A 16867-nucleotide genomic window follows, 5' to 3' on the forward strand; every position below is an offset into this window, starting at 1 on the left:
CACAAGACCCACATCTCCCTAGATGGTTCCCTCTGCCACATGTCATCATTTTAGCCCTTTTCTTGGTACACCATTTACCCCTCTCTTGGGCACATTAAAACCATTTGCCCCTTGGCATTATTGCACATTTAGGTGCACCTAGGCCTTAGCACACAGAACCACCTAGTCAATGCCATTTTACCCTCACCTAGGACCTTGGCAGTTACTTCTCTTGACCATTTTATTTACGCACATTAAATATTACAGAAGTCGGTCATCTAAGAGAAAATGCCCACCGATCTTTCCGAGGTCATGCTATCTCGGCTAGAGCATAACATCCAAAGTGCCCAATAGCGAGTCCAAACAAATAAAAGATGAAACTCCGGTCACTGTAGTGGATGAAAACCCCCGCACACACACACCACACACACACACACACACACATTTTTATATAGTGAAATCCATGTAGCTTTAAATTACAAAAAGACTGTTTCTAAAGCAGAGATCAGCCAATACAAAATCAGAAAATCTCAGTATAAGACAAGTAGACAGCATAGTCTATCTGCTTAACAGACAATCAATCATAGAGTGATTGCTTGAGTGACATACGAAGATAAAAACACACACACACTTTTTTTTTTGGGTAATATCCAGTGCATATATTTATATGGTCATAAATTTACATGATGGGAGGTCTCCGAAATGGAGAGTATCCCAAAGATCAAAAACATAAAAAGAAAAGCTCTATGCAAGAAGCATCCATATCACCCTCATGGCAGGCATCATATAAGGATTGCCGCAATGAGGCTCGGAAAGATTCATATGACTTGTGAATCTGCCAACCCAAGTATGCCAAATTATGCTCACTCCAGATTGTCCAAAGAGCCCAATATCGCACCCAAGAGAGAAATAGTGAGTATTGAGACAAAGACTTCATAAATTTGCCAAAGAGCCAGAAATGTTTCCCAAATCTGTGACTCGGGAAACGGATCCGAAGATAATCTGAAATTCTCCTGAGGAGGATCTTAGTACACGGGCAGTGCCAAAGCAAATGAATAACAGTCTCTAAAGGAGCCTGACATCTTAAACATGTGGATGGTGCAATGCGACGTTTAGCAAGTGTGACCCCCACTGACAATGTACCTGTCACACATCTCCAAAGAAAAAGTCTTTGTTTCAATGACATTTTACACTTCCATAACATCCTGAGATTCTTCCGCCACCATGAGAGGGGCTTCCTTATATGCCACAGAGAATTAGCATATTGCTGAATCCATGGAGCGGGCTGAAGAAGCCTATAGGCTTTGATGGAGGTTAAGACAGGAAGAGGAACAGGATGAGTGCATGTAGCAGAGGGTTGCAATTGCCAATCCGTAAGCCTGTCTGTGTCAGCCACAGGAGGAACAGGTAGAAAAGGATGTAATAAATCAGCAATTTTCTTCCATATAGACCTATGATGCATTCCCAATGCATAGAAAGCAGTGGCCTGAGGAAAAGATAAGACATATCCCTGATCATCTACCACATCATGTATGTATCTAATTCCCAATTTCACGAGATTGTATGCCCGAACAGGTTCCTGTAGAGCGAGCGGAATGTCAAAGATGGCACTCCAATGAATACTTTCTTTTCTCATTGAGTTTGTTCCCGAGCAATTATCAGGAGCCCATTTGACCTTAGAAAGTACTTGTTTCGAGTCAAGTATCAGAGCAGTAGAGAAAGGACAGCCAGGTATCTTCCCTACAAATCTGCCAATGACAACCACCCAATGATCAGTAGACCAATGACCATAAAAACACACACACACACACACACACAATTTTATAAATATATAAAAATAAATGTTAAAGATTAAAACATAATTTCCTCCTATTTGCATTGGTGTTTTGTTGTTTCTTGTGTTGGCATTGGTTTATCTTTTGTTTCCTTGTGTTAGCGTGGGTGTTTCTTTTGTTTTTAATAAATATCTTTACATATAATCTCTTCTCTCTCTCTTAGAGATCCGAGGGCGTTTCTACTGCCTCTTCAGAGATAGCTATGGGGTTTTGTCCTGATTTCTCTCCTATCCAGATCAGAGATGCTTGGCAGGCTTCATTCATGAGGTAGTCAGGTACCGCGAGAGGATACTCCAATCACGGAGGCAGGAGCAGACTTCTTCTTCCTTGGCAGACTCCTCTCAGAGTTCTATCACGGAGTTCTTTCTGCCATATCACTTGGACCTCCACGAGATGAGGCCTCGACATGATCGTGACCCAGAGCCAGTGACTCGACAGCTCCAATAGAGGGTTGACGCGCAGATCACACTTGGGGATATTCCCTCCATGTTTAGCGTTGGAGCCCGGCCGACAGGGGTTACTGTAGCCTTGGTTTGGTGCAGAGCTATGACCAGGAGATGTCATCGGGCCGCACCCTCGAGTGGTCGACATCACTCTATCGCCGATTCCATGCTTCATTTACCTCATCCACCTTGATGTCCTGTTGATGATGATGATGAGATTGATATGTAGTTGACCAGTGACATGACTATGTTGTACTTAGTACTTAGTACTACCATTCTGAATTTTTGCATTCCGCATTGGTGTGGATGCTCGTTTAGTAGCTCCACCCTCATAGCTCGTTTGTATCAGGATTTTCACAATCTCATAGACGCATCGGTCTTCCGAAGACTTTAATAAAATTTCTTTCTTTCTTTTCTTTCTCTCTCTTTCTGTTTTTCTTCTTTGTTATCTTCCTTTTCGTTGTCATAGTTTTTGTTGTTTGGGTTTGTATTTTGTAGCTTAGTAAGCATTGTATTGACCCAAGGGCCTTTGGAATCTTTTCAAACCCAGATGGTAGGTTATGCTTGAGTATGGATGATAACATAAACATAACTTTGCTTATTAAGTTATTGCTCTATATATATATATATATATGTATAATTTTATCTTTTACTTGTAGTGTTGTTTGATGTCTCTTACAAGCCGCCTTTTTCCCTCGTCTCTTTTTATTTCCCTCTCCTTTGTTCTAACTTCTTTTGCTCATTTAATCATCAAAAAAATTATTATTTGTAAGATTGGATATATTTTAGTCTTAAGAGGTATATTGAATCTTTGGAGATGGTTTTGATGTCTCTTACAAGCCGCCTTTTTCCCTTGTCTCTTTTTTTTTTCTCTCCTTTGTTCTTTTGCTCATTTAATCAAAAAAATTAATTATTTGTAAGATTGGATATATTTTAGTCTTACAAGGTATATTGAATCTTTGGAGATGGTTTTGGAGTTGGAAACTAGTCAATTTATGCTTCAGAATTTCCCTACACCTTGGTAATTGTTTGCTATGCCGGCCTCGTATCAAAGAGTGGGCACAATGGTGTCTCTCAAATAACTTTAGTGTGAACTTAGATAATTGTTTTGTTTCTTGTGTCATCTTCAAATGAAAGCTTTTATACATTGGCTTGTCTCTCAATTAACATTCATGGTACTTCAGTGCCCACATACGATGTTAAAGTGAGACTTTGTCAGCTTTCTGCATTATTTCTTTTAGATTTTAGTCTCAAATTTTCAGCTCTATGAAATGTGTGGGTCTCGTCCTAGTGCACAATGCTTATCTCACATATGATTCATGTGAGATTATCTGAGAGTGGACACACTTTTAGTGTATTGCTGTTTCCCACTCATGAGTTTTGTAGTCTAAGGCAACTAGCATCTCTAGTTCCCCCGATCATGAGAGGTCTAGATCACTTGACGTATCTTGTTGTAGTTTCATAAGCCTCTTTGGTTGGAGGTCTACATCTCCTGATGTCGCTGTAGAGACTGAGGGCCTTTGCTTGTGGGTGTGCCCGAGCCCCTCGTGAGGCTAGGACAGCTCGGAGAGAGGGCCTTGTTTTGGGTGTGTCTGCCCCCGCGAGGGTAGACTAGGGTAGAGAGGGATCCACTTGGGGGTCCATCTGGGCCCGCTTGCTGCCATGAATAAGCCCCATTGTGAGGTGCACTGGGCAGGTCAGGTGTAGGGCCTGCGTGGCCATCTCTTTGGGTGGTAGTCTGCCCCTATGGCTGTGTAGTAGCCTTCATATGAGGCAGCCTGGCAGGAGAGGATCGGCCAGGCGATGCAGCCTAGTCAGGCCTGGAGCCAAGGCTGCAGCCCTTTGTTGAGCAGTCTGGCAGCCTCCATATGGAGCAGCAGATGGTCAGGACTCAGCTACCTAGGGTAGTCGGCCTGTTTGGAGCAGGGGACCTAAGGCTGCTAGGCAGCCCCTTATGTAGAGCAGGAGGGGTCGGCCCTCTTTGTATGCTGACCGACTAAGGGGGCTGGGGCTATATATAGCCTTCCCTCCCAATTTGTGTTTGGTATCTCAGTGTGGTGCCACTTGAGCAGTGTTGTGAGCTCTTGAGCAGTCTTCTATAGCAAAGGTGTTTCCCCACCACTTTGGGGGTTTTCCCTGAGATCACTTGCAGTTTCTCTGAGTCCCAGCTTGTAGCCTATTTTGGATAGCATATGTTTTGTACTTGATTTTTCTCGAGCTATTGAGCTCTTTATTTCAGCATAGTACTCAGCAAGGGTCTTAGCGTGCCCTTTGCTCCAGCCCATTGAGGCTTGTATGAGTTTTTCCTTTGGTGTACTTTGCACTTTGTCCCATAGGCCCGCGAGGCCTCCCGTGGACGTTAATACATCTTTCTTTCTTTTCCTTTCTTTCTCATCTCTCTCTCTCTCCTTTTTTGTTTGAGTTGCGTCTCTCTCTTTACTCCTGTTCATTTCCACTGCACTTCTCACATGGTATCACAGCCACGGTTGGCTAGAGACCCGAGGTGTTGAGGGAGTGTTGAGCCAGCACACACAGAGGAGGATTAGGGCTGTTGTTCCGAGGTGTTTGTGAGGAGGATTGTGTGAGGTCTGGACTGTCTGGGAGTCAAGGAAGGTACACAGACTTTGAAGGGTGTTTTTAGATTCGAAGGGAGGTTTTCTGAAGGGCGGGACAGCAAGGTGTAAAGGTCTTGTAGGCTCATAGTCTCTTCATCACCACATCCAGCCCTCTTCTCCCCTTCTTTCCGTCCATCCCCTTCTCTCCTTCTATCCCATCCACCCTCTCTTTTCAATTTCATTCCCTCTTCACTCCAGCATGGTAACCTTGTCCGAGATGGCAGAGAGCAAGACAAAAATTCCAGTTTTGCCACATTTCCAATCAACCGTCAATTGAATGGACTCAATTACGGAGTTTGGCTAGTCATGATGGATCTTTGTGTTACAGTCGTATGATCCAGTAGACTTCATTTTAGTGGGAGTTGCCAGGCCCGATCCCATTGTGTCCAACCTTGGCATCCTGGAGCATAAGGAGAGACCGTGTCTCAGCTTTGGGACCGTGTCAATGTAAGGGTATGTACTCCTCAAGTGATTAATCATGTGAAGCACATGACGGTGGCCAAGGGTATCTAGGAGTAGTTCGCGTCCCTTTACAACGGAACCTCTCCCATGAAGAGGGTTTTCGTGGAAGTCCAAATGAGATTGTTGGATCCCAAGAAGTCTTCATCGATGCGGGAGCACATCAACAAGTAACATGAATTTCAGCAAGAAATCCTCGAGGTGGGGAAGCATATATTGTTCGAGGCATGGCCATAACTCTACCGTCCCAATTATCCTCTCAGTATGGTGCCTTCTTTTCGTCCTTGATAACAAGTGGAAAGATGAATGCGTTGGCTTGGGAGGACCTGGTCCCGATGGTGCTTGACCAGGAGGAGACGTTTGTAGATCGTACCTATGAGAGTCAGCTTGAGGCTTTGGCATTTGAGCAAAAAGGATGGAAGTAGTGCAACCACCCCCACCCTTGCATAAATAGTTGTGACGACATCGAGGGGAGGTATCAATGATCAAGGAATCGAAGGGACAAGCTTTGCAAAACGAAGGAATACCATGATTTCCCAAGGGCCTAAAAGAGCTTCACACTCATTAAGCCTGCGGTCACAAACTTAGGCATGGCCTTGGTAGTTTGCCATTCAAAGGAAGTTTACCATCCATAGGCGGAAGCACTTTAAATCGATAAAGGGATAACGTTGTTCTCTGAACCAAGTGGCAACATTTTCAAGTACAAGCCTCGCCAACCCAGCTAATTGAGCCCGAGGCCAAAAGGAGATGGGCAAACTGCCCGAGACCAACGCTGACTGGCAGTTGGTGTAAAACTAAAAAGAACTCAACCTGATATCCCCAAGGCAGAGACTCCCCCAGGGATCTTTTTGGCAGATGGCAGGACTTGTGTCATTCAGTTGACTCAGGACTTTAGGTTAGATAGTTGGCACTCTAAGACAGTTGAGGAATGGGAAGCACTCAAGGTGTCATGTACATTGTACATATAACCAATGTGGCAAAAAAGATCATTATTGGCAGCAGTGAGGAGCGATGAGGGGGCGAGTACCCTACAAGGCACCGTTATGGCCGCTAGGACATATTCTCCAACCTTCTAGTAGCACGTGGTAGGATGCGTTGCCACCAGGCTTGCGGATATAGGCGGAGGATTGCTTGCTTGTTTGTGGCAGTGGTACCTGCCAGAAAGGTGCAGTAGGAAGGGAGTCTTTGATCGAGGTAGGCTTTCAGGCAGGACCTTGGGCCATGAGGAGTTGTTCGCGCTGACTCAGGTGGCAGTTTGTTACCAATGTCTTTTGTTTGGATGTTACAACACTTGGCAGATCTAAAGGGGGTCTTCTAGTGTTGTGTTATTGCTGGAGATCCGGATGGGTCGACAGATTGCCGGTGCGGGAATCTAGACACAGTTGATTGTTCATTGTGAGTTGTTATATGCCCATTGTCATTGGAGCACTAAGGTTCATCAATTTGGCGCCAGTTTAGATCCGAGAAGGGGCTATGTAACTGTGAGATACATGCGCCCATGCAGGGAAGCAGACCTTGCACCGGGGGCAATATTAGTTGGATTATTGTTCATGTACCTTATGTTTGATGTACTAGTACCAGCAGTTGGATTGTTGTACTAGATTATTTATTGTACCAATACCGGACCAAAGGAGTGTATCTAGCACCCAGTGATCGTGCTAAGGCGGTTCATGCCAAGAGGGGACCTCTTCGATAATACCTGTGGCACTCTTCATCGATGGAGCATCACACGAAGGATTCCTCTAGTTGTTTCAGTGGCACACCTAGCTCCTCGCTGTCTGTGTTTCATCTAGGAGTTGAGAGGGGGTGTTGGAGGTCAACATCTCCTGATGTCACTATAGAGAGTGAGGGCCTTTGCTAGTGGGTGTGCCCGCCCCTCGTGAGGTTAGGACAGTTTGGAGAGAGGGCCTTGTTGTGGGTGTGCCTGCCCCCGTGAGGGTAGAGTAGGGTAGAGAGGGATCCACTTGGGGGTCCATCTAGGCCTTCTTGCTGTCAAGTATCAGCTCTATTGTGAGGCGCTTTGGGCAGGCCAGGTGTAGGGCTTGCGTGGCCATCTCTTTGGGCCATGGTAGCCTGCCCCTATGGCTGTGCAGCAGTCTTAATATGAGGTAGGAGAGGGTCGGCCAAGTGGTGCAGCCTGGTCGGGCCTAGAGCCAAGGCTGCAGCAGCAGGTTGGTCAGCCTTCCTTGTATGTTGACTGACTTAGGCCCCTCCCCTCATTTGTGTTTGGTCTCTCAATGTGGTGCCTCTTGCCGCCTTCGTTCACGAGGCGGTCCGACATAGAGAGCATCTCATTAGGTCACGAAGATGGGCGGGAGGTCTTGTCTGGCCAGCCCAGAGCATTATCACATAGTTCTTCTTGCCAGAGCACATTGCCACCCCGACGATAGATAGCAGGAGTGGTAGAGACCCTGAGGTCGAGACACGACACATTCGATAGAGGACAAACACACATATTATAGTAGCCGACATTTCATCTATTGGATACGCTCGACAGAGGTTACTGTGGCACTTGTCAGGCATAGAGTAGTCGCCAGGAGGGCACGACGGGATACTCCTCTAGACACTAAACAACGATCTACCATGGGCTTCTTGCCTACATTGCCCAGTCGATCATCGGATGTGCCTTGATGCCTTATGCTTTCCTTGTGTATGCTGCATTGTATTGTATTGCACTGGATCAGATTGCATCTATTATGTGGATGATGTTGCCAGAGATGACTATGTTCTAGCATGGGTTTAGGATGCTTGCTTAGTAGCTCCACCCTTTTGCTCACTGTATCAGGTTTTCTATCAGTCTCATAGACCCATCGGTCTTTAGCAGAATTTAATAAACTTTCTTTCTTTCTTTGTTTCTTGTTTGGTGTGTGTGAGGTCGTCTCTCTCTCTCTCTCTCTCTCTCTCTCTCTCTCTCTCTCTCTCTCTCTTCTAGCCTTCTTCCTCTTCTAGCCTCTCTCTCCCTAAGTCTCCCTAAGCCCCCCCGCTGCCCTCGACGCCCCCCCGCTACCCTCGACGCCCCCTCGCTGCCCTCGGCACCTGCTCTCGACGCCCCCCCTCGCTGCCCTCGACGCCCCCCCGCTGCCCCTCGACGCCCCCTCGCTGCCCCTCGACGCCCCCTCGCTACCCTCCCTCGACGCCCCCTCGCTGCCCTCCCTCGACGCCCCCCGCTACACCTCCCGCTACCCTCCCTCGACGCCCCCTCGCTGCCCCCTCGACGCCCCCTTGCCGCCCCCTCGCTGCCCTCCCTCGACGCCTCCTCGCTGCCCTCCCTCGACGCCCCCTCGCTGCCCTCCTTCGACGCCCCCGCTACACCTCCCGCTACCCTCCCTCGACGCCCCCTCGCTGCCCCCTCGACGCCCCCTCGCTGCCCCCTCCCTCCTGCTGCTACCCTCCCTCCCGCTACCCTCCCCCATCGCTCAGCCCCCTCCCCCTCGTCGCTCCGCCTCCCCCTCCCTCGTCGCTCGCCCCCCCCCTCGTCGCTCAGTCCCCCCCCCCTCGTGTAGCTCTACTCTGCCCCCCCGTAGCTCCACTCTGCCCCCCTCCTCCCGTAGCTCCACTCTACTCCCCCCCCTCCCAGAGCCTCTGCACCACCCCCCCCTCCCGTAGCCTCTGCCCCACACCCTCCCGCAGCCTTCCCGTGGTCTGAGAGCCCTTGTCTGCTGCAAGCCTTGGCTTGCCACTGGCCTTGCGCAGGCCTGCGCACCCCTACAGCAATGCTGCACAAGATCTTCCTCCCCTGGAAATCGTGCACTTGAACAAGTCCTACAATGGCCCACAAACCCAAATAGTCTCCGAAGCCAATTGTGGGAGAGATCACAAAGCGCATCTCGAGGAGTGGATTAGCAATTGATAGCCAACCAGCCCTGAAAACATCGGGTGCAATGGACACCAATGCAGTTCTTTCTCCCATAACCATCATCTCTACTCCAATCACTGCCCCCCCCACCACTGTACCACTCAGCCTGCCCCCCATAGGAGAGGGTCACAGTCCCTCATCCCCCACACAGCTTCCTTCTGTCTCCACCACTCTTATGTCCCCCCTTCCCCTCACCCAGTAGCCTTTCTCCACTCCTCTGCCATATACAGCTAGCCTATCGCCCACGCCTCCACAGCCATACGCCATGTCCAAGTTCGCACCTCCCCGGGTCCCACCTGAGACGATAGATTACATCTTTGCGGAGCTACATGGACTACGGGATCACACCATAGCACAAGACCAGCTTATTCAGAGCATGCGCCAGGAGATCACTCACCTCCGTCAGGAGATTCTCTCTCACTGCTACAGTCACAGCGGCCCCGCGCACTACACCAGAGGTAGAGGAGCGGATCGCTACTATCCAGACTGCTATTGCGGAGACTACCAGATGGGTGGACGTTGCGAGACGGGCACCCAAAGCAGCAGTCTCAGCCACCATCGCCGAGCAGGAACAGAGGGCCAGTAAGGCTCTCAACATCCGAGTACGAGGTATCCCCCGCGCAGATTCACTCACCCCCTTAGCGGACGCGACTGCTTTTGTGACCTCTACCCTCGGCCTCGTCGAGCATGGGATCGAGCATGCATGGCGCACAGGACGGGATCCCACGCGCCCACAGCCACTCATCATCCGATTCAAGGATACTCAGGCTCGACTTGCAGCACTCAGGCAGCGTGCTACACTACGGGACCACCCTACTATCTTCATGGATGAGGATCTCACACCTATGCAGGTGGAAGAGCGGCGCACCCTGCTTCAGTAGCGAGATGTAGCCTGTCAGGAGGGGAAGTGGGCTGTCGTCCGAGATGGCCGCCTGTTAGTTGGCCCCTGCGGCCGAGCCCCACCAGGTACACCAGACATGGTAGCAGACTCCCCCCCCAAATAGGGAGACATGGTCTATGAGACTCAGACTCAGCACACAGTACCCTTGGCATGCACCGTATGGAACTGTAATGGTACCCTCTGGTCTGACCCTGGGAACTTCTCAGAGTCATACACTGGACGCGACATCACTTTCTATACAGAGACACATGAGAGCCCCGAGCGCCCTCTCCCCTTGGTCAGTGGCTATGCCTGGGAGTCAGTATTCCGTGGGGAGACCAGATATACTGGGGGGGTCCGAGGGCCAGGCGGAGTTGCAGTACTCCTTCGCTCAGCGCTCACGAGCTTGACATCTGTGGTTAGACGGGATGCCCATGCCCGTTACCTATGGCTCCGATTCCGACGCCCCTCCACACGCGACCTCTTTATTACAGTCTGCTATTTTCCTCCTGAGACGTCACATGTCGCACGGATGCTTCGCGAGGGCACGGGGGTATCCCCCTATCTAGATCTCTACTCAGACATTGTGGAGTTCTCCAGACGCGGAGAGGTCCTCCTAGTTGGGGATTTCAACGCAAGGACAGGTGCACGTCAGACATCACTCCTGGATTTCCACTCAGATCCGGTCCTATTACCTGAGATGGACACAGAGGACTCGGGCTTCCCTCGCTCCTCGGCTGACAGTCGCGCTCCTATTACTGGGTATGGGTAGGCTCTTTTGGACCTTGGACGTATACATGATTTGGTCATCTACAATGGACTAGATCGGTGGCCTGCCTTCTCTGGTTTCACATGTTTCCCACATGGCGGAGGAGCCAGTGTCGTCGACTATATTCTGGGATCTCCTGCTTTAGCCCCATAGATCACTGACTTCCGCACTGCACCCTTACCCCCAGGAGCCGATCACACTTACCTTTTCTTTCATATACTTGCGTCCCGAGCCCCTCCCAGCCACACCCCGCACTATACTACCTATCATGATATACACTTCGATCATAACCTCTCACCTGATTACTCAGCCCACCTAGCCTCCCTCCTCAGACACATAGGCACCATACCCTCTCTAGATCACCGATCCACCCTTATCACCCACTCCCTTCACAATGCAGCCCGCCACATCTTTCCTTCCACTGCCCGGTCCACCCGCCCTCCACCCGCTGGCTCTACCCCTTGCAACAGATGGTATGATGACGAGTGCAAAGCATTACACCGCACACTCCGACTCACAACCCATCGAAACGCTAGGGCCAACCCACGTCTCACCAGGGATTATCGTCGACTAGTCCGTCGCAAGAAGCTAGCCTTCCTGCGCCAGAATGAGGATACGCTACTGAACATTCTGTTTAGTAGCAACTCCAAGGATTTTTGGAGGAAATTCCTAGAACGCCGATCCCCCTCCCCCCTCACGGACACTTCCCTCTGGCACACCTACGCACGCACACTCTATGATATCCCTGATCAGCCCCCCCCGACCTCTCAGCCACCCCCCGCCCCGTTTCTTGTATCCTCTTCACAACCCAGGGAGTCACCCACGCAGCACATAAGCTTCATAACGGTCGAGCTAAGGATCATGAGGGCCTATGCACAGAGTTTGTTGCCTACGGCATCAAAACTCTAGCCCCCATCCTGGCAACGCTGTTCAATGAAGCTGTCTGTCACGGGTTCCCCAGAGCCTGGACCCTGAACACTATCACACCCATCCACAAAGTAGGAGATCCCATGGATCCAGGGAATTACAGGACCATCATGGTTGGACATGTTATGTCCAAGATCTATGCATCAGTGTTAGATGGCGAGGTCAGTGCTCGCGCAGAGATACAGGGGCTCAGGGCATCCGCCCGGACAGGCCGGCTTCAGGATGGATCACTTGACTTACGATCACATTTACACTTAGAGGGATCATTGAGGAGGCCAGACACAGGAGACAGAGAGTATATTGTTGCTTTGTGGATTTTCGCAAGGCATTCGACACCGTTCCCCGCGCCCGACTCATCAGACGTCTGCAGGAGTTAGGCTACGACTCGGTGATTATCTGGGCAGTAGTAGCTCTCTATGAGCGGGTGATGGGGCAGGTCAGGATTGGCAGCAGCTGGACCCCAGAGATCACGAGCACTATCGGAGTCAAACAAGGATGTCCCTTGTCACCGACTCTATTTGGCCTCTACATCGACGAGCTCGAGACCACCATCAGGACACTCGGAGGTGCAGGCTGCTCTCTTGCGGGGACTGCCATCCAGATTCTCCTATACACAGACGATGTAGTACTACTATCCTCTTCTGCTACTGGTCTTCAGCGACACTTGGATGGACTTTAGGCCTTCTGTGATACACATGACTTGAAGGTCAACCTTGGGAAAACCAAGGTGATGATCTTCAACACTTCCAGGCCCGCTATGCACCGAGAGCAGTTCCTCTTCGTCGGCGACCGTGTTGAGATAGTTGACTCCTACACATACTTGGGCGTTGTCTTCTCAGGCCCGATCTTCACGATGCGCCCGGTCATGCAGGCCAGGATCAGCCGGGGATACGCCGCTCTTGCCAGGCTGGAGCGACAGTGCTACCACTCCCACTTCCAGGACCCGCGGACCAAGTCTCTCCTTTTTGATTCTTTGGTCCGCCCAGCAGGCATGTATGGTAGCCCTTGGTGGGGAGTCGATCTTTCAGACACAGAGTGGGCTCGAGTTGAGCGCCTGCAGATACTGATGTTTGCTCGGATGATCCGTAGCAAACCATCGGTACCACACCAGATCATTCTAGCAGAGTTCGGCGCCTCACCCCTACAGCTTGATGCGGCTTTTCAGGCTATCACCTACCTCCACAGAGTCAGGGATTTTGGCTCCTCCGCGGACGGTTGCCTCTGCCTACCTTGGTTAGCCCTATCCTCCTCTATGGCCTTATCCGTTGATGGGGATCAGCGATGCTGGTATAGTCGTCTTTCCAGTTGGTTCACCCGACTGGGCCTCGACTTAGACCGGTTGCCTCCTTTTCAGTACAGCCTCGACGCTCCATCATCTCCTCTCTCCCCCACTGACCAGGAGGTCTCGACTTCTACCGCCGACACTGCCTCCAGATCTCACAGGAGGGCTTCATCACACCTCCGGGTTACACACAACTTCATCTACCACATGCGCTCCGGATCTCCCTCGGTCAGTTTAGGGTCTCGTCACACCGATTACGGATCGAGAGTAGACGCGCAGAGGGTATCCCACGAGAGGACCGCCTTTGCCCACTTTGCGACTTACAAGAGATCGAGTCGGAGGAGCATTTTGCTTTCAGATGTCCTATCTATTATGGCATTCGAGGCCGATACCACTGCCTCTTCCGCAACGGATTCGGCTCCCTCTCACACATGCTACAATTCCCGGATCAGCGGTGCCTTGCCGCTTTCTTACATGAGATGACCTGCCACCGAGATACTTCTCTCCGAGCACGGCGACACGAGCAGCACACACAGCGTGAGGATATCCAGCGGCCTATCACTGACTTCTTTCAGCCACACGATACCTCTTCTCAGTCTAGCCGACGACGCGGACGTGAGCTAGAGCCAGAGTCACGATAGCTGCGTCAGCGGACAGATTCACACATCCAAGTCCATGACATCTCGTCTCTGCTCTCGGCCCGCCCCACTGGGGTTACCGTTGCCCTCATCCACAGGGCCACCCGCCGCCCCCGACGACCGAGCTCGACTAGGCCGCGTGACGTCAGAGGCCAATCATCTATCGCAGGGTTTTTTCCAACTTCCCATTTGACGGCCCCTCTATGATTGGTCTTTGACGATCACCACCTGCACATGTATACTGTATCTCCCCCCTCTTCCCCACTTTTTTGTGCCCCCCCGTTCTTCTTTGTATCATCTGGAGGTAGACACATATTTTTTGTATCAGGACTAGACACATAGTCCTTCATAACCTCTTTTTTTGTAGAAACGGTTGGTTGGCCCGTTTTGAGACCACCACCGTTATGCTCATTGTATCAGTTATCTTTAGTCTCATAGACCTTCACGGTCTCCCGAAGACTTTAATAAACTTTCTTTCTTTCTTTCTTTCTCTCTCTTCATTCCTGTTCATTTCCGTTGCACTCCCCCCCTCCCTTCCTTTTCTTCCCCCTCTTCTCTAGCTCTGAGCACTTGATATTTTCATGCCACCTCATGCTATTTTGCTACTTTTTTGCTATTTTGTACTAGTATAGCATTTTAGTAGTTAGCAAGGGCCTTAGTGAGCCCTTTGCCCTGGCCCACAGTGGTGTGTATGAGTTATTGATTCCGTACTTTGTCCCATAGGCCCGCGAGGCCTCCTACGGACGTTAATATATCTTTCTCTCTCTCTCTCTCTCTCTCTCTCTCTCTCTCTCTCTCTCTCTCTCTTTGATAGTGAAGATAGTGTAGTGATACACATATTTGGGAGCAGTCTTCACAGGACCCATCTTCACGATGAAACATGCAGTCCACGCACGACTCACACGAGGGCGTAGTGCTTTGGCTAGACTAGAGCGGCAGTGTTTCTAGGGGCACTTCCAGGATCCACCGACGAAGGGCTGGCTTTTCGACACACTAGTGCGGCCGACTGTCTTGTATGCAACACCTTTCTGGGGGTGCGATCTTCCGAGGACAAATTGGAGGAGCTTCGAGCGGCTATAGGTGACGATGGGATCCAGGATGATCCGATGTAAGCCCTCAGTTCCACATGAGATAGTACAGGTAGAGTTCGCCATGACACCTCTCAAGGTTGATGCCATCTTTCAGACAATGACTTTTATCCACAGAGTGTGGGACTTATCCCATTGGAGACTTCCGAGGTTGGCCCTAGAGTCATCCAGACGACTCACAGAGAGCGGGGCAGACACATGGTACGCATGCATATCTACATGGCTTGCTAGACACGGTATCCAGATGGATAGGCTTCCCCCCTTTCAGTACAGCATGGATGCACCTCCTGAGTTGATCCCATGAGATGAGATCAACCGTATTATACAGTTAGACCTCCTCCAGCTTCACACATCCCGGACTTTGGGGGAGGACCAGGAACTCCTCACCAAGACGCAGTTTTATTGCGACCACTTCCTGAGAGCATCAGAGGAGGGATTCATTATCAAACCTCAGTATCTCGAGATAGAGGAGTTCTCATGCAGTGAGGATTGCCATTGGTCAGATGCGGGTTTCATCCCATCAACTGAGGATTGAGGCTGGGAGAGCAACGGGTATACCTAGAGAGTAGCGGGTCTGCACGCTATGTACGCTGGGGGCGGTTGAGACAGAGGAGCATTTTCTTTGTGTTTGCTCAGCCTACTACGAGATTCGGGTGCGCTACCACTCTCTCTACCTAGAGGGGAATGGCTTCAGTCCTTCGTCACGACTAATCCATTTCCATGACCAGGTCTATATCGGGATTTATCTGATGGAGATGCGGCGAGACAGGGAGGCGCTTCTACGATAGATCAGAGAGCAGCAGGGGATGGTCAGACCACTATAGGACATAGAGGGTGACCGGGCACAGCTGCACGTCACAGACTTCTATACATTTGAGTCAGCCCTCGGACATAGTGGAGTGGAGGAAGAGGAGCTAGCAGTCTGGATGACAGCCGGCACAGTACCGCCGAGATAGGGGCGCAGAGGCCGCATGTGCACAACAGAGAACCCCCAGAGTACTCTATTGAGGTCCGACCTATCACAGCTTTCCTCAGGGGAGACCGACAGAGACGAGGGGTCACTCTAGACATAGCCCAGAGAGTCTAGAGAGCGAGGAGACTGCGCCCCCCACCGCAGCGCGAGACAGCTCGACAGACGCAGATACGAGATATTTTTGCAGCCCACCAGAGAGCCATCATTGTACTAGGCTTCGGTTTCGTCCCAGCGCTTGGATAGATTGATTGATATGATTATGATTATGATTATGATTCTGTTAGCATAGATTAGATAGGATAGATTAGTACTCAGCAAGGGTCCTAGCGTACCTTTTGCTTCAACCCACTGAGGCTTGTATGAGTTCGCTTTTCTGTGCACTTTGTCCCATAGGCCCGCGAGGTCTCCCGTGGACGTTAATCTCTCTCTCTCTCTCTCTCTCTCTTTTCACGCACACAGAGGACCCACAATGATGCCTACACCACAGCTTCCAAACAATTTGTACTAGTGTTTTTATGCTTATGTTGTGCTTGTCTTGGGTGCAGATGCCCGCTTAGAGGCTCCACCCATTCAGCTCATTGTATCTGGTTTTTTCAGTCTCAAAGACCCTGTGGCTGCCCAAAGACTTTCATAAACTCTCTCTCTCTCTCTCTCTTAGACACACACACACACACACACACACACAGAGCATGAAAGTTTTCTGATTGAAATTTTGTGTGTGTTCTCTTCGAGTTTGTTCATCGTCAGTCTTAAGATGATATGACCTTTTATTGTAACAGGCTAAGCGAAATGCACGAGATTCACCCGTAGATGTACCAAAACATCCTCACCACATGGTACTTTTGTCAGAAGGTTTTATGGAGGCACGACTGTCACTAAGTCGCACTGGTGGTTCATCAAATGCTATGCCTTCAGTGTCCTTGCCTAAGATCGAACCTTCATCTCTAACATCAACATCTATAGCAGCACAAGCAGCTGCAGTCAATGCCAGAGCTACAGCTGCTACTTCAGGTACGTGGAGAGCTGGCATCATGTATGCTGGCATCACCTCTGCTGTATTTCCTGAACCTTAGACTTATTCATTTTATTTTGCAGAAATTGATACGAATTTGAGTAGTATTTA

General features: G+C 50.2%; 2 protein-coding genes across 2 annotated transcripts in view; one reads left to right on the top strand and one right to left on the bottom strand.

The window, feature by feature from the left end:
- Window positions 1-16867, top strand: part of PFT1 (phytochrome and flowering time regulatory protein (PFT1)) — a 135327-nt gene that overhangs the window by 58189 nt on the left and 60271 nt on the right. Inside the window, exon 7 of the mRNA XM_087391566.1 lies at window positions 16524-16755. Within this exon, the coding sequence (XP_087247692.1) occupies window positions 16524-16755 (232 nt within the window). The remainder of the gene's footprint in view (window positions 1-16523; window positions 16756-16867) is intronic.
- LOC147889452 (uncharacterized) lies at window positions 701-1858 on the bottom strand. Its single transcript, XM_087391972.1, has one exon. The coding sequence runs from the start codon at window positions 1856-1858 to the stop codon at window positions 701-703; it is 1158 nt and encodes a 385-aa protein (XP_087248098.1).

This window comes from Dipteris shenzhenensis, chromosome 20 (assembly GCF_047967505.1).
Source record: "Dipteris shenzhenensis isolate YYH24624 ecotype China chromosome 20, Dip_SZ_1.0, whole genome shotgun sequence".
Taxonomy (NCBI): Eukaryota; Viridiplantae; Streptophyta; class Polypodiopsida; order Gleicheniales; family Dipteridaceae; genus Dipteris; species Dipteris shenzhenensis.